Source organism: Corvus kubaryi, unplaced genomic scaffold, assembly GCF_017639235.1.
Source record: "Corvus kubaryi isolate FWS band 111438036 unplaced genomic scaffold, C.kubaryi_AGA036_p1.0 37387, whole genome shotgun sequence".
Lineage (NCBI taxonomy): Eukaryota > Metazoa > Chordata > Aves > Passeriformes > Corvidae > Corvus > Corvus kubaryi.
Genome location: NW_024581129.1, coordinates 455,830 through 477,785, shown reverse-complemented (window position 1 = coordinate 477,785; position 21,956 = coordinate 455,830). Strand labels below are relative to the sequence as shown.

The window sequence follows — 21,956 nt, the reverse complement described above, 5'->3', positions numbered from 1 at the left end:
TGTCCGTCCCGGGAGCGTCCGTCCCGGGAGCGTCCGTCCCGGGATTATCCGTCCCGGGAGTGTCCGTCCCGGGAGCGTCCGTCCCGGGAGCATCCGTCCCGGGATTATCCGTCCCCGGCTGCGCCTTCGCACCCTTTGTAAGCGTAGCTGATGCCAGGTCACTTCAACAAAATAGACTGTCGTCTTCAACCTGTATGTTCTGGCCATTTGTGAACGTAACTAAGGTCAGGTAACTTCTACAACAGAAGTTGCTCAATAAAGAAAAGAATTTTGTGTTTCAAGCAGCGTGTTAAATTACGCCAGATACATAAATATACATGAGATAGGTGGAGAATATGTCTTAGATGGGCGTGTTCATGTAAATTTTACTATACCAGAAAATGTTATTCTTACCCCCTTGGCGTGCTGGATTTGTGGAAAGAATAAACAATGTCTCCTTTCTATCCTAGACCCTGTGCTTAGAGAGCGCCTAAAGCGGCAATCCCGAGGGCTCCGCCTCGGAGCGCGCTGCCGCTGCCGCGGCCGGACTTTGGCCGCAGCGGGCCGGGCGGGCCGGGGCTCTGCGCAGTCGCTCCGGCGGGATCGGAGCTCTGCCCAGCGAGGAAGCGCCGGGCGCCGGGCACCGGGCCGGGGGTCCCGGGCAGGGGATCCATGGGCTCGGGCACCGCGCTGTGCGGGCCCCGGGTGAGTGAGCGATGGAGGCCGCGGGGCCGGGGCCGGCAGGGGAGGCGGCCGGCGCTCCGCCGTGCGGGAAGCCGTGTTTCCGGCAGGGGCCGCGGACTTTGCCTCCCCGGGACGAGGGTTCGCCCGGACAGACTGTTCAGCTGCAGTAAACGTGATGAGCTGCGAACGAGGACGCGGCCCGGACCCACTACAGAAATCCCTTTAAAAGGGTTCTAGCGAGTCGGTCAGTCCGGATTCACACAGATTTCCATCCCTAAGGTTGATAAAGTCCCGTAATAGTTTGCGAGCCATTATCTGCTTCCTCTTTCCGTCATGGGATTCCTTTCCCCAGCCTTGCTCTGCATCATGTCCTTCACTTCTGTATTGTTTCTGTTTCAGGACTGGAACCAGACATGGCCTGCAAACGCCCCAAGCACGACCTGGTGCTTCGAGAGCTCCATCATTGCCTGGATCCCTTGTGCCTATCTTTGGATCTGTTTTCCTTTCTACTACTTGTATCTTCGACACAGAAACAAAGGCTACATCAGGATGTCCCACGTCTTCAAAGCCAAAATGGTAAGGGTGAAGCATGGGATTTGGTCCTAACATTGTCACAACCTTGATGCAGAACTTAACTTTTTAAATCATTAATTCTTTCCTGATGATCCATCTCTGTGGTTTTTTTTTTACTTTTACCAGCTCAGGTCAGTATAAATCAAGTAAAGTTTTAGGAAGATCTGTCATAAGATCTTCTCCCCTGTACTTGCATTTGATTCCCTGACACTTCCCATAACATTCTCTGTCCCAAACCTGATCTTCCACCTCTCCAGTCTTACTGCCCAGGCAGCTTGGATCATTCAGTTTGGTTGATTGTCCCAGCATTTCAGTTCATTCCAGTGTGTGTTTTCTGTCTCTGCCCCAGGTCCTTGGATTCATCCTGGTAATAGTGTGTTTTTCTAATGTCTTCTTCATGGTGTGGGAGAAAAGCCAAGGGATCCCACGGACCTCAGCATTCTTCATTAGCCCTGCTGCGATGGGAATCACAATGGTAATTCTTCCCTTGTTTGTCTGCACATAGCCAAGCTTAGCCCTCCTGGGACAGATTTTGTATTTCCTGTGGTTCTCGCTATCTCTGAGTACAAGTTTGCCTGATGGGGAGTAGAAGGCTGGGGATGCACTTTGTGCACCACTGCTGTGTGACACATCAGGGTGTTGGAGTTGGGGCAGACCTGTGGGCAGAGCACACCTGGCAGGAGGTTTCAGTAGGGTTTAGAAAGAGGTCTCACAACAACGAGACAAGATTTCGTTTCTCATAATCATAGTATGTGATTTAGTGTGGTTTAGAGTGAAATGCGATTTCTGTTCAATGAATAAGTGCCTATTCTCCCCTTCTGTCATTGCATCTGCCTAACCTAAATCCTCCCAGCCTGTTGGCCCCATTGTAATTTTCTTATTTGCCTTCTCTGGAGACATTCTTGACTGCAAAATTGCACATAAAGCTTTTCAGTTTTAGCCTCTTAGGAACAATACTGCAACTCTGAACATCTTGAAATGTTTGGGCAAGAAGCTAACTGATTTTTCTCTATTGTATTCATTGATTTGATAACACTGACATTCCAGTACCACGTATTTATTTGGACAAACTTGTACTTCCTCACAGGTCCTCGCCTTGTTCCTTACCCAAGCAGAAAGAATGATGGGCATCCAGTCTTCAGGGGTCCTGTTGATTTACTGGCTGCTCTCATTTGTGGCTGCACTTGTGATGTTTAGTTCCAAAATTCAGCATGCCCTGCAAAAAGTAAGTGAGATCACATACCTTCAATGTGCAGGGCTACAAAATCTCTAAACAACAGGGATATTTTTGTCTCGTTGACTGTAAGGGGGAGAATCAAATTCCTCTTTTAAAATATGTGCTGAGAAAAATGATTGACGACACTATATTTGTGATGGATGTTTATTTGCAGAGGTAGAACATGAGAAGCTCTTTCTCTGCTGGTTAAACATGAAGGTTCTTGCCTCATTTTCACCAGTGTTCTGTTCCTTAGGGCTTTCTGGAAGACCATTTCCACCATGTTACAACTTACTTTTATGCTGGCCTGGTGCTAGGAGAACTTGTGTTATTCTGCTTAGTTGATCACCCTCCGTTCTTCTCTGAAGCTGACAACAATCCTGTAAGTAGAAGGCAGCTTTTCCTAATGATTTGCTTCATTGCTGCAACAGGATTTTAAATTTATGGGGATACACAGGCACATGAGTATCTGGGTGATGTAAGGTGCATCATTCTGTAAAAAAGCTGACAGTTTTAAAAGGTAACTGGCAGAATTTGGGATAGCAGTGCACTGTCTCTCTATGTAAGTTTTCCAAAACTAAAAACCTTCTATCCATACTTATGTTTCTTGTCACTGAAACCAGTGGATAGGGCTCCTATTGCTTCCCCTGGTGCTGCTCTCCTGTGCTGCAGTACTCTGTTGGTGGTATGAGTATAGAAAAGCTCTGTGCTTAAGAAAATAAATGTCTTTGGGTATGAAGAATTACATTCTTTGTTCTTACATCTGAGACATAATGCAAAGTCAAAATCTCCAAAATCTCCCAATCCCATTGAGACTCCACAATACACTTACTCTGGTTCAGTGAATAGGGAGAGGGGATAACTCTGATTGATTTTCCTGGGGAAGCCCAGAAGGGAACTATCTTCATCTGATGCATGCCCTTTTCTATATATAAATATCACACATGTTTTCTCTCCCATCAGAATCAGTGCCCAGAAGCCAGCAGCTCTTTTCTTTCCAAAATCACATACTGGTGGTTCTCTGGGTAAGAAAACAGAAGACATGGTTTTGCTACAATATCAGAAAAAAACAACAGCATCAGAGATGAGAGAGGATGTAGATGGCAGCCAGGAAATATCTCAGCCCCTGAGTTAGCTTATGGAGTGAGGATTTAAATTATTTCTCTAGGGGCTTGAGGTATTCTCATAAAATCAAATTATAAAAATTTAACTTATTTTCTCAAAAGAGTTTAAAACGCAGATTTGTGATTCTGGATAATTCTCTGTCTCCCAACTACCCATCCAGTGCCCTCCCAATCTTGAAATAGATCTCATCAATTTCAAAAGATCACTGTACACCAACCACAGCCCTCTCTGCCTGCCAGACCTTGCTGTAACAAATGCTGGGAAAGGGGAAAATAGTGAAGAGGGCATAGGGCCAGCGTGCTGCTGAGCATTCAGAAGCAGAACAATCACATTCTTTGGGCCTACTGTCACTGTGATCAGGTCTCATCTGCATTTCATGGAGCCCAGAGAAAGTTAAACTGAACTTTGTCCTCCACTACCCAAGACTCTCAGTATGGACTAGAAATTAAGGCTGACTTGCAAATCCCCATTGTGCTGACAGAAGGTAGCCTAGGGATTCAAAGCAAAACTGCTGTTCCTGGCCATTCATGTTTATTCTGGGACAGGACAGCCCTGAGTACTGTCAGGCTGTCAGTGCCTGTGTGCACTGCCTTAATGCCCCCGTGTTCCAAAAGTGTTACGCACACCACAGATCCTGCTGTGCTCCCCTGACTGCACTCTGTGTCCTCCAGGCTCCTCTGGAAAGGCTCTCAGCAGGCCTTGGGGGTGCATGACTTGTGGCCAGTGAGGAAACAGGATTCCTCTGAAGAAATTGTTGCCTGGGCAGAAAGAGAGTGGAAGAAGTGTCACAGCAGAACCCAGCAGTGAGTATTTGCTCTGGAGAGCACACCATGGGCTCAGCTGGGTAGTTCTAGATGATCTAAGCAAATACACTCACAGGTCCTGGTGTGTGAGTGCCTTTGTGCAAAATCTGATTTTAAGGTGTGTTAAAATCTGCTGGAGAACATCCTTCCATTCTTGGAAGCACAGAACTAACCTTCTGTGAGGGGAATCAGTTTTTGATGAGCACTTATACTGAACATGGTATGAGACCCAGTGTGAGATATTTAGTGATTTTTTGAAAGTACAAATTTCCCAAGCTTTCTCCAGTTGTAGGTAGCTTTCCCATTGTTTCTTCCTTCAGGAAAATGGAGTCTGCTACATTTAAAAAGGGTCAGAAAACTGAAACTGGCATAGCAGAAGCTGAAGAGACAGAGGCTCTACTGCAATCAAAGCACAGTCAGAGCGGGCCCTTACTGAAAATGTTTTGGAGCATGTTTGGAACTTACTTCCTTCTCAGCACTGTCTGCTTAGTTATCTGTGATGTCTTCCTGTTCTCCACCCCAAAGTTACTGAGGTATGTGCACATTTATAATGTATTTCTATCACATGTACAAGATTGCCGTGTCCACGAGCTCAGAGATGTGTGTGTCAGCACCCACGGACACACAAACACTGACCTTTCAAAATCTGCTCTTGCTGATGGAAGGAGCTCAGGTGTCATTTGTGCTGAGCCCTTTGTCAAGGCAGGAGGAAAAGACACAAAGCCCCTGTGTGAAGCTGTGCACACTGTCTGCACTGCTGTACTCCAACAGTGGGAAGGACAGGATGCACCAAGCCATTTGACAACTTTACTAGAACAGGAGTTATTTGATGGTTCCGTATGTCACACCACTTGCCACTTGCTGTAGTCTTAAGACTGTTATGTTCCCTGACTAATAAAGAGCATGGCTGTGCATCCTACACATCTTAAATAGCTTTGTTAGTTGATAAAATGCTTTGTGGGCTCTGTTGGTACAACACCAACCTGCAGTACATTATATTTTCAAGGGCAAAATCTCTTCTCAGTCATTAAGATTAGAAGTAGTTCTGGAAATGCCAATTACTCCCTTAGATTACAGCTACCACTTTGCATATTTCTGACAAATTCATGAAAATCAGGAGCCATCCTTAACACTGAAAATGAGGTTTACCCTGAGAGGATGCTGAGATCAGAGATTGCTTCAAAACCAAGAGTGGCTAGATAAACCTCAGCCAGAGAGAATACAGAAAGATCTCCGGTATTTCTGCCAGTTTATTTTTTGGGTCTGATAATTCTGAGGATTCAGCAACATTTTACTCCTGTCTTGCAGCCTTTTCCTGAAGTTCATTGAAGATCAGGCAGCACCGAGCTGGCTTGGTTATTTCTATGCCTTCAGCATGTTCCTGCTGGGTTGTCTCCAGACTCTGTTTGAGCAACGTTACATGTACATGTGCCTTGTTCTGGGGCTGAGGCTGAGAACTGCAGTAACAGGGCTTGTGTATAGGAAGGTGAGGGTGCAGATCCTTTTTTTACTTTTGCTTTTTTCTAGCTCTATATTAGTAGTTATGATGTTGTACATTGTTCATAGCAATATCAGGGGAGATGTCACTAGAAACTGGTTTTAGGCTGTAGCTGTCCTGTATTCATTTCTGAACAGTACATGGCAGATACATTTTTCAGAGCTTCCCTCTGAAGGAAAAGCCAAGAAAAGGAAAGCAAAAATCAACATAAACTTTCTTATGCTGTATATGATGGTTGGGGAAAAGGAGTAGATGCTTCATCTCAAAGTGAAGTCACATGGCCCAGGCAGCAGCATGGTTTCAATACCTGGGATTTGATATTTTTCTCCCTCTTTGTTCTCTATGAGGAAAAGAAAGTTGTTTGACTTTTGGACCAAAGCTGTTGTTTGATGATATCTTTTCTTTGCCCTGTCTAGATCCTAGTTATGTCAAATGCCTCAAGGAAAGCAGCGACCATCGGTGAAACTGTTAATCTGGTATCTGTTGATGTGCAGAAGCTAATGGATCTGATTATCTATTTTAATGGGACCTGGCTGGCCCCTATTCGGATTATCACCTGCTTTATCTTCTTGTGGCAGGTAAAATATGACAGTATTTATCAATCCCCTTCTATTCTAAATATGAAAGGAAAAAGGAGATTTCAAAATTCTACTTACTGGCTTGAATTACATGAAATTGCCATATTTTTTGCAGCTCTGTAGCGTGGTGCATTCACTTTTCTTTCTGAAAAATATTTTTATTGGTATAGAATCCTCGCCTGATCCTTCAGTTCATCTTCTCACCTGTGTATTCAGCATTCAGTCCCTTTTAGGAGACTGTGAGTATAGTTAAATGAATCTGACTGATAAAACTTCTGCTTCAGATTTTCCTCTGTCACCTCTTGGTGGCCCAGTGCATGCTAAAAGTCCAGTGCCAGCTCCTTAGCATAGTTCCAGGACATAATGGGGAATGCTCTGAAATAGCAACTTGACGTACTTCATCCTGAAGCCTGATTACCAGAAGATCACTGAAACAGCTTGAAAAGCAAAGTTACATGACATTCAAAAAGGGTATTGGATACTTTGAATTTCATCGGTATTAAGGAATTTAGCAAGGAGAGAGCAAAACCTGAATTAGAAGTAGTGGATGGTAATCTAAAAGATCCATTTTTAATCAATGTGTGGTATTTTCTCAGCAGTACAGAGCCCTATTTCTTAGTCCCTGTTTTTGGTAAATGGAAGAATGAGCGGTGTAGAGACAGGTGATTCACAGGAGCTTTCCAGAGGCCTTTGAGACTTTCCTGTATTACCCAGGATGGACTGTGCCTTGTGCCTGGCAGGATGCTGTGACTGTGAAAACCAGTAGCCATGGTGCAGACTGCTGAGAAGTCATCATCCCTTTCCTAGTGACGTTGACAAGTTGAATGTGGTTGGAGCATAATTACACTGTGTTTGCTGGTGTTCACAGACCATTTGTGTAGACAATACCTGTAATGCTCTGTGTACACCAGCATTCCCCTGTCCAGCCATCCCTAGGGAGACGTAACCAACCCGTGAGAAACAAGTTTTGATGCACGATTATTATGAACCGTGGGATCCAAGAGCTGTCCCAAGTTAATGGCACAGGATAATGCCACCATTTCATCTCACCTTGGTGTAAATGCAGACAAGCTGGGTTATTTATGCTGCAAGAATATTTTGTTGAGGGTTTGGGTTTGTTTTTTAAGGAAAACCTGGTATTGTCCAGGGTCACTTACTCGGGGCAGCCACAAGATGTCCTGAACGCACCCAAGGACGGTTGGGAAGAGCCGGGAATGGCTTGAATTGCCAGCGTGCCTCTGGATTGCCTTCAGCACTGATCTAGTTCCTAACAAGGGAGCAAATAAATTCAGCACAGCCTGATGACAGGCGTTATCCTGCCTGGAGAGTTAACAATCCACAGTGCTTAGGGAGCACAACTCCCAGGAAAGGCAAAGGCAAGATCAGGGGAAAGGCTTAGCCAGAGGGATGTTATGCACAAGCTCAAATGGGAGGGAAAGTGAGCATGGGGAATGAAAAACAGTTTTTCCTAGTCATCACCAGAAGTTCCTTCTCTTTCCATTTCTCTCCTGGCAGCTTCTAGGACCATCTGCCTTGACTGCAATTGCTGTATTCCTTTTTCTTTTGCCTCTGAATTTTGTGATCACCAAGAAGAGGAGTCAGTTTCAGGTACATTTTGCTTTGTGAAAATGAAGTGGTTTACTGAGTTATGTGATGGCTTATATTTATTATTCATGCTTGACTGAAGTAACATAGGAGGATTTGAAGCTTGCTAAGTTTCTTGAAATTTAGAGCAAGGTCTTCCATGTTCAGCCTTTTACCATGTTTGCCCTACTTTTCTGTTGTTTTTATGTACTGCCAGTAAAAATAAAGCTCTGAAGATGAAAAGTAAAATATTTCCCAGCCTGGAAGATTCCTAAGCAAAACAGTATACACAGCTCAACTGCAGGGAAATTTATTCAGGATTTGGAGGCAGGAATAAGGTATTTTTCTTCAAAATAATTGCACCATTAAACATTCAACCTATTAAATGATAAAACTCAAACATTTGTTACAGGAAACCCAGATGAAGCATAAGGATGAGAGGGCCAAACTCACCAATGCCATTCTCAGTGACATCAAAGTAATCAAACTGCATGGCTGGGAGAAAACCTTCATGGAGAAAGTGCTTGGAATCCGAAAGCAAGAACTTCAGGCCTTAAAAAGATCTCAGATTCTCTTCTCAGCATCCCTAGTTTCTTTCCATTCATCAACTTTCCTGGTGAGCAGATCACCTTCCTACATAAAACACGTGCTGTTACTTCTATTTCTCTTTGTACTTCTGCCTGGACAGATTTTTCCTATGGACAGCTAAAGATTTTATCTGCCTGGAGGAGCTGGAAGTCACAGGAGTTGCTGTGGCTGCCACACCAAAACCTCCTTAAAGCAGAGCAAACCTCAAACAATGAGACTTGGTTCTGTCAGCAACATGCCAGACCTGTGCCTGTGGTACCTGCAGGACAGGCACCTAGAGGTGATAGCCTGGATTTAACCAAATGGGCCCCAGAGTCTTAAGGAAGGGCCTGTCACCCTTGGACCATTTTGAAGCAAATGGTTTTCTTTTCCTTTGCTCCCTTTCAGATCACATTTGTCATGTTTGCTGTCTACACCCTGGTGGACAACACACACGTGCTGGATGCTGAGAAAGCCTTTGTGTCCTTAACACTGATCAACATCCTCAACACTGCCCACTCCTTCCTGCCCTTCTCCATCAATGCCGCTGTCCAGGTTAGCTGCAGGCCCTGTTTCTCTTCCTTTGGCCATAGAGATTTTTTTACATATCCCCATTAACAGGTAAAAGTAGGGATTTCTTAGGGCTCTGTACATCAGCTATTTAATTGCCACTGTGAAACAGTGAAGTGCAAGGGCTTGCAGCTAAAGGTACTTTGTGGCATTGCTTTTCAGAAGGGCTCCTTTATATTGACAACTTAGTCAACAAGAATTACTCCTAAGTCTTTTCTAGCTCAGCACAAGCACCATTAGATCTCAGAGGGGCTTCCAGTTCTGTTTTTAATCACAGAAATCAGAATAGGTGGAGCAAAATCTCCATAGGGGATCAATAGAAACCCTGCTAGTCCAAGCCAGAAAGAAAAGCAATTCATTGTTCAGTAAGAAATTAGGAAATTTATTTCCCTCTTACACTCCAAGACTGTCACAGATTTTCAGGTACAGAAGCAATCACTGGAAAGACTGCAGGAAGGATTGGATGAAAAAGTACCAATTTCACTGAACCAGAAGCACAGGGAAGGATATGGGGTTTTTGCTAAGCTAAGTGGGAATAAAGGCAGGTGACGTAAGGAAGAGCTGCCTTTGGCCCATCTAAGCCTACAGCATCTGCAGCATAGCACCTACTCAATATTCTAAGTGAGTCTTCAAGTTGAGCCTTCACTTTGGGTTTTTGCTCCCTTTCTACTCTAAATCTTACGTTCTTCTGTGTGCTGCTTCATTTCAGGCCAAAGTTTCCTTAAACCGCTTAGCAGCTTTTCTGAATCTGGAAGAACTGAATCCTGAGAGCTCTCGCAGGAGCACTTCTGGCTGTGGTGAGCTTTTATGTTAGTGCTCTTGTCTAATAAGAGGAGTAATTTCCATTGTTCAGCCTCTACTCAGGGTGTCTACCACAGTCAAGAGAAAAATATTTGCCCCTTACTGTCACTATCTCTCTGGCCTCATTATTTCGAACAATGAAATCTAGTCTGGTAATTTACCCCTTCTTTTCATAATAAAGGTTCATTTTATGTAACAAATACACACTGAAACATAAAATCACATAAATTGGGACATTTCTGTAGCTACCTTTGCATTTACAAGTGGTCTGTCTTTCTTCATGTTTTAGCACACACAAGTATCACCATAAGAAATGGGACTTTCTGCTGGAGCAAAGAAACTTCTCCTTGTCTTAGAAGGTACAGACTTACCCTTAGTCATCTCTCAATTCTGTAGGTCAGGGGATGCTGAATGAGCTAATTCCTCAGGGCCTAAGTGAAACCAGGGTGGAATATCCAGAGGCTTCTGAGTTTGCTTCTTATTCAATGTTGAATTCTGAAAATTATAAAATCAGACAAAACATAATCTTGCTTTTATGTTGAGGAGCACATAAATGGGAAGGTGCCTGTATCTGGATGTTGCTGTAATACATGGAGACTGTTTTCTTTATACAGTTTTCTTGCCCAAATATGAAATTACAGTAATTTAAGTGAAAAATGTAGATGGAATGCAGATGTTATATATGACATCACTACATGCTTATTTCAAAAGGCATTGACATTTTAGAAAAGAAAAGCTTTGAAAAGTTCTGGTGTTCAGGAATGTTCTACATCCAATGCTTTGGGCTAGCCTGGCTCCAGAGTGGGGATCTGGGTATGAAACTCAGATGGGGATGTGGATGAAGAAGTCTTTCTGTTTGGAGGTGTCTTTGAAGGGATGAAATTAGGGTATTTACTTAATACATACCTGACAATAGCAAGAATTTTGATAATAATTACATTTATTTTCAGGAAGTGTATCTAAGTGTAAGAGCCTGATCTTCTCCCCACAGCATAGATCTCAGTGTGCCCCAGGGCTCTTTGCTGGCTGTGGTTGGGCAGGTGGGTGCTGGCAAGTCCTCCCTGCTGGCAGCATTACTGGGCGAGCTGGAGACCACAGATGGCTGCGTGACCATGAAGGTGAATTTTGCCCTCAGCATTTGCTTCTCTAATTAGGCTGTTTTCAGGAACTGTAAGGTATTAAACACAGCATCAGGTACCTGAGGAAAACCCATTTACTGCTGAATTTTAACACAGGCTGTATGTATCAGTCCACATTTAATTATCTCAAGGTGCTGCAGACCTCTCAGATGCGCCTGGACTTTGGGAATAGGAGCTGGAACAGTACTCCAAAGATGCAGTTCTGTTTCCCATTCTGACAGGGAGCTGAAGTGGCATCCTGGTAAATTGCATCCTGTACTTGTACCTGTGTTTACTCCCCTGTAAGGCAGTAACAGTGCAGACTCACATTTTTCAAAGCCTTCTGAGAACTGTCAGTGGTGATGATTATTCCAGATTGCCATAACTGAGAGAGCTTTTCTTCAAAGATGGATTCCCACAGTGTCAAGTTGACCTTATGGAAAAGTTTGCTAACATTCTTCCACTTCTATAGGACACTGCAGCTTATGTCCCCCAGCAAGCTTGGGTTCTAAATGCTTCAGTGGAAGATAATATTCTATTTGGGAAAGAGATGGATGAAACATGGTTCAATAGAGTGACAGAGGCTTGTGCACTGCACCCTGATTTGGAGACCTTCCCTGCAGGGCAGAAGAGTGAAATAGGAGAAAAGGTACTGGCTTGGGTTTATGTTTTGGCCAACTTTTCCCTGAGTAGCTACAAGTTCAGGTGTTCTGCTTAAAACATCTACCCCTGAGTAGCTACAACTTTGGGAGCCCTGATTAAAACACAAAAAACCTAAATTCGCAAGAGGCAGGTGCTCAGGAATTTCTGGGAAGTTGGGCCATGATTTAATTTAGTTTAAGTCCACCTTCTGACAGCCTAATCAGAGACATGAGAGATGTTTAAGACTAAAATCAACACATCCAGGTCATTCTTGGGTGCTCTTTTGCAGGAGAGAGGAGTGGTTCAAGAGACTCTGCCTCTGCAAGAGCCCTATTTGGAGGGAGGGAGGGAGGGAGGGAGATGCACTGATTTAAAAATAAGGAAGTCGTAAAGTCTCAGTGTAAAAGGGAGTCAGCAGTTGGGAAATATGCTGTAGCTTTGGAATAAATAGAGTCAATACATTTTCCAGGGAATCAATCTATCTGGAGGGCAGAAGCAGAGAGTGAACCTTGCTCGGGCCGTGTACCAGAAGGCTTCGATTTACCTGCTTGACGATCCCCTGTCAGCTGTTGATGCCCATGTGGGGCAGCACATCTTTGAACATGTTCTTGGACCCAATGGTTTACTAAAGGACAAGGTGTGCTATAAACCTGAACTGTAAACAATTGCACAATGTTGCTAATTAGCAGAGCCCTGAAATGTTTCCAGCAGGGTGGGTTGCTCAGTTTATCAAAGGCTCACAAATGCTTTTTTGCAGTGGCAGCAGGGCGCTGGGGAGGCCACGCACCTCCTCTGCAGGCCACACAGCACCTGCAAGTCCTGCAGGGAAGCTCACCCAGGAGAAGGAAGGCTGGCTTTATCCTCATGCAAACTACATGCCTAGTGCCAGCCTTACTTTCACAGCAAGTTTACTGTTCTTTGGTCTTCTGTTGACATCATCCTTCCCTCCTTTTGAGATTTACTTCTAGCACAGTTCAGAAGAGCTGCCTGATCTCTTCAAAATTCTATCACCATGATGTCTAATCCCATCACTTTTGAATAGGTCAGTTGCACCTTTACAGTTCTCATCACCCAAATGTTCATCATTTAAACACTTCTCCATTCTTTTTGCATTGGTTGCATTTTGTTATTCCTTGATATTTCTCTGCTGTCAAGCAATCTGGATAAGAAAAACAGTTACATGAGAAGAGATGCTAGGGCAGCTCTACTGGATTCATAATATAAATTCAGTTTCACATTACAGAAGGAAAACAGGAAGCAGGTAATTCCTTGCATTAGAAAGTCCAATTAAAACAAACGTATCTGATTATAACCTTTCTCTCCATGAGGATTGGTTGCAAGTATCAGAATATAATTATGTATTGAAACAGAATGACTGACTAAGAAGAATGTAAGGTGTACTCAAAGGCCTGATTGTATATTAGAAATGCAGAATATGCCAATTTATCTAGGGAAAAATTACTTTTATGTCCTTTCCTCCAGTTATCTGTGCAAATATGCTCAGAAATGTAAATAAAAGGAAATGCCCTTTAATTCCATTCAGGCTGATGAATTTTTGAGGCCTAAATTTGATGCTGACATACTGATACCAGTACTGACAGCAGAACAATTTTAACTGTTCCCTCTTTATTCAAGCAGACTCGTGTGCTGGTGACCCACACAGTTAACATTTTGCCTCAAGTGGACAGCATTGTTTTTCTGGTGAACGGAATGATCTCAGAAACTGGTTCCTACCAAGAACTTCTACAGAGAAATGGGGCCTTTGCAGAATTTCTTCATTCGCACATTACTGCGGAAGAGAAGCCATGTGCTGGGTTTCCAGGTAACCCAGATGGGTTGGAATCATTCTTCTTAGGTCTATTAAGTCAATTGTTTCCTTCATATCCCATTTGTTTTATTATGGACATTTAAAGCAGAGACCAAATCACAGTAAGGTGGTGTTTTGTGTGGAGAAAAATATGCCTGTCAAATTATCTGACTCATCACCTCAAAATTGGTTCTTGAATCCATATTAGGAGACACTAATCCTGCAGTAAACTACTGCCCACTATTATGTGCTATTCTTCAAGCCTAACATTGATATTTCTACCTTTAGAAACAATATTTTAAAAGAATCTTTCCTCCATATTACCTGTCTTTCAAAGGCTCTACAGGACAAAACAGGATTCTAAAGCATTTAGAAAAAAACTACATTTGTTTCACAGCTTTGGGAGAAACCAAAGGCACTATCACCACTGGAAATGGTCCATCTCAGGAGAAACCCCTTAGGTAAGCTTAAAGCAGTCTCAGACACTGAAGAACTTACTCCAAAAGCCCCTACAAGCCTAAATGGAGGCTCTTACTGAGTATGATACAGGTTTGGGATTGATCTGTAAATTAATAACAAGAGCAAACGGGCAAAACTCAAGAAAGAGTTAAAAACCTGCTCTTGGATGTCGAAGTTGACTGATATTCCTTCTGTATTTCACAAGAAGCCAGAACAGAGCTCAAGTACAGGCACACCTTGATGCATTTGGTTGCTGATGACTTTCCAGTGGGGCTGTAACGTCAGACTCATCCCAAACCAGCCTCAGAGAGTGAATGCTTTTAAGCCTCTGCTCCTCAGTGGCTTGACAGAGGCCAGTCACTGTGACAAACATGGACAATGCTTGGGGTCACTCTGGAGGGCCCTGAAAACTGCAGCCCTCAAAAAAGGCATGAATTTAGGGATGGATAGGGTGACTAAAAATTGAAAAGATTTTTGTTTTCTTAATGAAGTGGTGGTTCAGTAAAATCTGCTGTGGGAAGGGAGACCATTGCTGTGAGTCAAGACTGTACCAGTGCTGCAGCCACCAGTGGAGGATTAACCAAGGCAGAGACAACTCAGCATGGCAGGGTAAGCACAGCACCTTCCTGTACAGGCAAGGACACATTCCATGGGGATATCACACTCATGGCAGGCAGGCCAGCTCCCTGCCTAAGCTAAACCACAGCCAGGGAGTCAGCTGAGCTGTACAAGTGTGCCCTATAACTGAGACAAGGACATACTATACTGAGAAGAAATGAGAGTAAGACGTTAGAAACCCCAAAAGGAGCAGCTTTTCCTCTAGGGAAGCACAGCACTAGCCAGACAAGGGTCTCCTCACCTCTCCTGACCAGCAGGCCCCCACACAAGCACCCCGTGTGAACATGAGAGTTCTCTCTCACACCAGGAACACAGAAAAACCTCTGCCTAACATAAGGAAAGCCTTATGTGCATTCCAGAAGTAACACGAGCCTACTGCATAACATTCAACAGTTGATAATAATCATTCATTAATGATTTCTTTAAGTATGCCTTTGTTACTCATCCGTGAGGAAAACAAAGAATCAAAATGGTTGCTATGGCTGTGACGTATAACCAAGAAATGCCCTAATAAATCATTCCTTGCTTCAGAGCTGCTTTTTTTTGCTAGCAAGCTTGATCCTCCCGACCTCTCGTCCTCTTTTTGCCCCTTGCCTCGCTGCAGGTCAGTGCTGGGGTGCACGGAGCGTACCTGGCGGCCACGGGCCCGGCCCTGTGCGCGAGCGCCGTGCTGTCCTTCGCATGCCACCAGGCCGTGGCCTTCTCGCGGGGCTACTGGCTCAGCCTCTGGACTGATGACCCCGTGCACAATGGGACACAGCAGCTCACAGAGCTCAGAGTTGGAGTCTTTGGTGCATTGGCAGTGGTTCAAGGTTCGTTTAAGTTGCTCACCTAATTCTTCTCTGTATTCCCACCTCCCTTCCCCATATCCAGGATGTTTTCTCAGAATATAAACAAGTGCATACCCTTGGGATTCAGCCTCCTGGGCTTCTGGCATCAACCCTAAAGGTTTTTCTTTCTTCTTCCTATCTCTTTCCATCCTTCCAGCATAAATTAGTTGTATAAAAGTGCAAGTGGGGGCTCTTCTCCATGCTGAATTAAATCTTGGCTTAGGTCACGTAAAACAGAGAGAAAAGAAGATAAACTCATGGACTTCTAAATTTCTTTATCTTTTTCTTTTAGAATAGCCACAATTCTTTTGGGCACTCTATTTAAAAAGAAAAAATATCACTGAGCAATTTAAAGTAATCCCAGTCAAGCTTATTTTGTGATGAATGAATAATTTGTCCCACATATTTAAGTTGCTGAATCCATGCCCCCCATCAAGCTGGGTTAGAAGGTCTTTGGCCACTCCGTAACTACCCTACAGAAGGAGTAGCTTACCCTGCAACTCTGAGGCTTGGTTTAATTCCTGCTAAAGAGAGGTTTAATTCCCATTGCACCTTCCTGAATGCACACTGGTGCAGCATTCACAGGACTAAGTGGAGATCACGATTTTGCAAAGGAGAACTCCAGGGTGGGTTTGTTCAGACCTAGTAATAAGAGTTCCTTTTCTCTTACAGCCCTGGGCAGGTTTGCCTGCACAGCAGCAGTGCTCCTGGGGGGCGTGTTAGCCTCACACCAGCTCTTCCTGCAGCTGCTGAGCAGTGTCATGAGATCCCCAATGCTCTTCTTTGAGCAAACACCCATTGGACACCTGCTGAACCGCTTCTCCAGAGACATGGATGCTGTTGATTCTGTCATCCCTGACAAGCTGAAGTCCGTGCTGGGATTCTTGTTCAACTTACTGGAGATCTACCTGGTGATTGTGGTGGCTACACCATGGGCAGCACTGGCCATAGTGCCCTTGACTGTTCTTTATGCAGCATTCCAGGTAGGAGCTCACAGATACACACACAGGAGAGGCTGAAGCAGCACAGCCACGTCCTTGCAGAAAGCCTCCTTCCATTTCTTAGGAGTGAAGGCGTGCAGAAATTAGTTTCATCATCTCAAATTGCATTTAAGCAAGAGCAATGTCAGTCCCTTTCCCTCATCACCTCAGCCTTCCGAAGCACCCCAGCGCCCTCTCAGAGGCTTGTGCTTTTCTGATGTCTAAATCAAATCCTACCTAGAGCTATATCCCTTATCACCATTAGTGTAAATCACATGAAGACCAAAAGCATTTTTCCTTTCCTGCAGAATTCCTACACTACTTTTCATATATCCAAGTTTGCCAGCTAAGACTGAGCATGAGGGAAGGGCAAGTTCACTTCTGTTTTCCATCAAGCAGAGGGCTCAGCTACAGGAGAAACTGCGTGTAGAGGTTTTGTGGGGTCAGACCACCCTGGCTCCTTTGCCCCAACCACAGGGTTATTCCTAATAAAGATAGGACATAACCGAGGTAGGAACACTAGCTCGTCTTTTAAGGGCATCTCCTACCTGCACATAAGGTTGTGTAGCATGAGGATAGCATGTACTGTTGCACTTGTTGAGGCCCTCCCAAATTTCCTGTGGAGCACCTCCTGAGAGGCATGAGCCTTCTAATGTCTCTCCCTTCCATTTTCCCTTGTACCAGCACTTCTATGTCACCACCTCCTGCCAGCTGAGACGCATGGAGGCTGCCAGCAGGTCTCCCATCTACTCCCACATCTCAGAAACTTTCCAAGGCAGCAGTGTGATCCGTGCTCACAAGGACCAGCAGAGGTTTATTTCAAAGAGCAATTTCCTAGTGGATGAGAATCAGCGAATTTGCTTCCCTGGAGCTGTTGCTGACAGGTACAACAAATCTGCCCAGCAGCTCTGTGAGTGTTCTGTAAAGTAATCACGTGTTGGGAGAAAGGGAGAGGGCACCCAGCAACAGCCCTGGGCTCTCCTCCTCCTGCAGGTGGCTTGCTACAAACCTGGAGTTCCTGGGCAATGGCATCGTGCTGGTTGCAGCCCTGTTTGCAGCCATGGGCAGGACACAGCTCAGCCCAGGAGCTGCTGGCTTCTCCATTTCCTGTGCTCTCCAGGTAACCCAGTGTGGAAATAATACCATGCTTGCCTCTATCAAAAGCAACTGCATTTTAATTTCTAAGAAATTATGAACTATTTCTGTGCCTTTCTAGATGCCTTTTCCTACCAAATCCTGCTGTCATTGCTAAAATCCAGAGCATCTGGAGCACGTGGCCCCTTAGGGAATGAACCTCATAAACGCATGCACAGGCCATCTTCCTCCTGCACCTGAACTTACACTTAAGTCCAAGCAAGGCCTGGGCAGCTGAAGCAAGGTCTCTAGCACCTGTCTTACGTGCTTGTAGACTAGTTGCACAAGAACCTAAGAAACAGCTACACCATCTTTTAGCATCCAAGTCAGTAGCATTTAACTCTCTATAAACTTGCTGAAGGGTGCTGTGGCAGGAGCTGGCTTTCACTTCAGCATTTTAAGGTTTTCTGATGTAATCTAATTTCTGATATAATTAGCTGCTGAGGAGATCTTTAGAAATAAACACTAACACAAAGTACCAGGTAACTCACAAGCACAGGTCAGGGCTCATTTTCTCTGCCCCAATGCTTCTCTTTCCTTGTGGCAGATAACTGGTGTTCTGAACTGGATGGTTCGCTCCTGGACAGAAATAGAGAACAACATTGTTTCTGTGGAGAGAGTGAGAGAATACCTGAGGACTCCTAAGGAGGTAGCTAATCCACTACTGACCTTATTAGAAGGGGCTGAACATCTCTGCAAACTCAATGAGTAACCTTCCTGTTCCACCTGAAAAACCTCTAGTTTTCCCCTTCTGAAAGGCCAGTCATGTTTCCTTTAAAGAACTGCAGCATTTGGGTTTTATCCAACTGACTAGACTTGTTTTATAACCTCTGATCATTATTTTCTCAAGAGAGTTATGCATTGGATTGCCATTAAAATAGCTTCACTTGGTAACACTCATGGAATGAGACATTTTCTGCCCATATTTGGAGTATTTATGTGACTTCAGATGCAACTCTCTGATAACTGCTGGCTCCTAGATAGCCTTTTAGCTGCTAAAAGTCTCCAGTGCAAAAATTTTTGTTCTGTAATCATTAGAATTATATCTCCATATGCTGCCCTGAGAGAGGACGCTTTCACAGTCCTGTTTACAGGGGAATATAAATTTTTTTTATTGAACCACTCAATGTCAGAACTCTGACTTGCAAGCAAATATTCATCCCCATTTTCAGTAAAGAAAATCTGATCGGCATCTTTGGATAAAGTAAAAAGCCAGCATCTGCAGTATGAAAGTTAGAGGCCTTTTTCTGGTTTGGAAATAGCAAAGAGATTGGGAGGGAGTTGGCACAGACATCTTCATGAGCTTCCCATTCCAGTATGGCCACTTGATTGGGTAATTTAAATCAGCCTTAAACACTGCTGTTTGCTTCCATCTCTTCAGGCACCCTGGACTCTGAATGGCAAACTCCAAGGGCAAGTTTGGCTCACTGAAGGAAGGATTGAATTTAAAAACTACAGCCTGTGCTACAGGCCAGGTTTGGAGTTAGCACTGAGGCATATCAGTGTGACCATCAATGGGCACGAGAAGGTAGGAGAACCACTCCTCTAGCACTGTGAGCAGTGCTGGGCAGTGACCAGATCCAGGGGGATACAGCCCCCACCTGCACCCAGCTAGGCAGCCTGGCAGCTGCAGGAAAGCAGGAGCCCATCTCCCCCACTGCACACCTTGTCCAGCTTGTTACAGCAAAGGAATTCCACTTTTTCATTCTAGGTCCACATCAAGGCCCTGTTCGAGCTGCTAAGTCTTGTAATTATTCTTCCCATCAAAGGCTTTTGTGAACTATAAATGCTTCCCTTTAAGAAAGCATTGCCAGGCTATGCCAATCATGAGCAGCCCTAAAGATCTGATCCATGCAAAGCTGTCTCTCGTCAAAAGACCAAGAGCAGCTACATGACATGTTTGTCCAACTGTGAGAAAACCATCAACATCAAAACCAAAGTCTTTCCATTGCACTTTACAGATTGGCATAACTGGCAGAACAGGAGCTGGGAAATCCACCCTTGCAGTGGGATTGCTGCGACTGGTGGAAGCTGCAGAAGGAGCCATTCTAATTGATGGACAGGATATTGCCCAACTAGGCCTCCACAACCTCAGATCCAAGATAACTGTCGTACCCCAGGTATGAAACTCATTTCCAAAATCCTTGAGCAGGATCTTGAACAGCTGGGAAGGGTTTATAAAGATTCAGTGACAAGAGGGACATTGAGCAATTTCCATGTTGGAAATGCCGTGTTCATCTGCCGTTCAAGATAACATCAGTCACAGATTCCCACCCAGCAGGCAGGACCCAAGAGCTCATTTTTATATTCATTTCAGGAGTTGTTTGTACTGTCTCTGTGCTCAGGATCCAGTTTTGTTTTCCGGCTCCCTAAGAATGAATCTCGACCCATTAAACCAATACACTGATGCAGACATCTGGACAGCTTTGGAACTGACTCAGCTCAAGAACTTTGTTGCAGATTTGCCAGAGCAGCTGGAATATAAGTGCACTGACCAAGGGGAAAACCTAAGGTACCTTTATCTGCAGAAAGGGAGTGGCAGGGCAGAGCCAGCCCCTGGGCTAGGAGAACAGAGCTGGTTGGATAAGGAAGCTAATTCCTTTTAAAATATAATCAGTTTTTTTTAATGGCATCCAGACAGCAAATTGCTGCATTACTGTCCTGTTTAGCAGCATGAAATCAAATCAGAAGACACCAAGGAAGACTTCTGAGATGTAATCATTGTGGTGGTTTGCATTTGTGCAGTACTTAGAATCCCACAATCCCATTCCAAGTACCCTAATTTTCTGGGTGCCATAGCAATGCCTCCCCTTCACTTCCTTAGGCTGTTTGATGCTGTTACCTACCTGCAGTGCCACCAGCCTCAATCACCCTTTCAGAGAAAGGGAACAATCACCTTTTCATTATTAATTTCGTATGAATCATCTGATCTGACCCCAAGGAAAAGTGACTACCAGCCTCAGTTTACCAGCCCTCTTCTTACTTGCAGCACTGGTCAGAAACAGCTGGTTTGTCTGGCCAGAGCACTCCTGCGGAAAGCCACAATCCTCGTTCTGGATGAGGCCACAGCAGCAGTGGATGTAGAAACTGATGTCCAGATTCAGTCCATGCTGAGGACTGAGTTCAGAGACAGCACTGTGTTAACAATCACTCACCGGGTGAACACCCTCCTGGACTGTGACAGGTACAGACATTCCTGAGCAGGAGGGAACACACAGGCAGCTGATGTGACTGACACACCACAGTGGTGCTGAACAGCAATTTCGTTTCTGTCCTCTTTGTGTTTAACCCTCCAAGCTTTGCTTTAGAGTTTGGCGGATCTCTCTTAAACCAGCTGGAAACCAATAGGTTAATCAGAGATCCTTTACTCCCACACAATGCCTTTGTGCTGTGTCACAGCCCTTTCCCTGCCACTGACAGCAAAACCATGACCACAGCTCCTTGTGTCACCTGAGAGTTGTGAAACTAAAATACCCAGTACCCATTCACAAATCTCACTCCAGTCTCAATTGCCAAAAACCCCTCCTCCCAAACTCAGTACTTGAACAGTCACTCAACAGAAACTCTTTCTATCCCAGTACTGTTTCCCAGCTGAAAAGCTGTTGGAAAGCTTGGCTGAATAAGCAGCAAGTACTGAAATTTATTTTAAAACTAAGTAGAAATAACTACATTTATTACAGCTGCTGTGTGTCCCCAAACTTACACCTCTGTTTTCATGTTCACAGGATTTTAGTCTTGGAAAATGGTCGGATAGCAGAATTTGATACTCCAGAACATTTAATAGCTCAGAAGGGACTATTCTACAGACTGATGGAAGAATCAGGCCTTGCATGACTCACTCATGGAGTATCCCATAGCACCACCACTATCAGGAGTAATTGATCTCATAATTGAGCTGTTTTGGTTTCTCTCCAAAATGCCTGACATTCAACCAAAGCTTGTATGAGCCAGACCTGCAGTGAGTAGATGGAAAGGGGTAACTTGGGATACACATTATTTCTATAGGAAACTTTGCAATTCCACTTTCATTGTATTTCCAGATACCAAAACCTCACTTGACTGCTGAAAACGAGCCAGTCAAGACTTAAACACTTTTCTGGTATAAAAGCAAACAAGCCAAAAGGGAAAGACCACAGCATTCCTTATTTATACTATAAATGGAGTCCAAATATCCATCATACTTAAAGATTACACAGATTATTTTTAAAAGCCAACAAGCTTTTATGGACAGCAAGGAAGAATTTAACTGGTAGCAAGGAAACTTAACTGTTTGCAGTTTATCCTAAGCTCCAGGCAGAACAAATGAAGTGTTTTGTCAGTGTCTTAAGGACTGCTCACCTGGGCGCTGTTCTTACACAGTTGTGGACTCCAAGGCAGCAGCTGGAGCTCA

General features: G+C 44.3%; 1 protein-coding gene and 1 long non-coding RNA gene across 9 annotated transcripts; one reads left to right on the top strand and one right to left on the bottom strand.

The window, feature by feature from the left end:
- Nucleotides 1-463: 463 nt before the first annotated feature.
- On the top strand, nt 464-21,694 carry LOC121668887 (ATP-binding cassette sub-family C member 6-like). Of its 8 annotated transcripts, none has more exons than XM_042037178.1 (31): nt 464-684; nt 1,063-1,239; nt 1,586-1,711; nt 2,324-2,461; nt 2,709-2,834; nt 3,416-3,477; nt 4,249-4,380; nt 4,701-4,913; nt 5,689-5,866; nt 6,295-6,456; nt 7,972-8,064; nt 8,453-8,656; nt 9,016-9,162; nt 9,887-9,974; nt 10,268-10,337; nt 10,970-11,096; nt 11,569-11,745; nt 12,208-12,375; nt 13,374-13,560; nt 13,883-14,006; nt 14,496-14,613; nt 15,227-15,434; nt 16,125-16,435; nt 17,117-17,316; nt 17,426-17,552; nt 18,114-18,215; nt 18,948-19,094; nt 19,528-19,686; nt 19,912-20,078; nt 20,556-20,750; nt 21,292-21,694. In XM_042037178.1, the coding sequence occupies exons 1-31, from the start codon at nt 652-654 to the stop codon at nt 21,398-21,400; spliced, it is 4,575 nt and encodes a 1,524-aa protein (XP_041893112.1). In that variant the 5' UTR covers nt 464-651; the 3' UTR covers nt 21,401-21,694. The 8 variants fall into 8 exon arrangements, with proteins under 8 accessions (XP_041893112.1, XP_041893111.1, XP_041893107.1 ...); XM_042037170.1 differs by having other exon boundaries at nt 524-684; nt 13,377-13,560; XM_042037171.1 differs by having other exon boundaries at nt 524-684; nt 13,943-14,006.
- LOC121668891 lies at nt 2,278-4,254 on the bottom strand. The gene is made up of 3 exons (XR_006017575.1): nt 3,285-4,254; nt 2,748-2,832; nt 2,278-2,452 (listed from the first exon to the last, which is right to left on the bottom strand). It is a non-coding gene; the product is annotated as an uncharacterized LOC121668891 (long non-coding RNA).
- Nucleotides 21,695-21,956: the final 262 nt, after the last annotated feature.

Bases quoted from the DNA above. Each gene is read 5' to 3' on its own strand.
- LOC121668887 (XM_042037178.1), top strand. From the start codon at position 652: ATGGGCTCGGGCACCGCGCTGTGCGGGCCCCGG. The intron at 1,240-1,585 runs GTAAGGGTGAAG...TCTCTGCCCCAG, and splicing joins ACGTCTTCAAAGCCAAAATG to GTCCTTGGATTCATCCTGGT. The intron at 6,457-7,971 runs GTAAAATATGAC...CTCTCCTGGCAG, and splicing joins GCTTTATCTTCTTGTGGCAG to CTTCTAGGACCATCTGCCTT.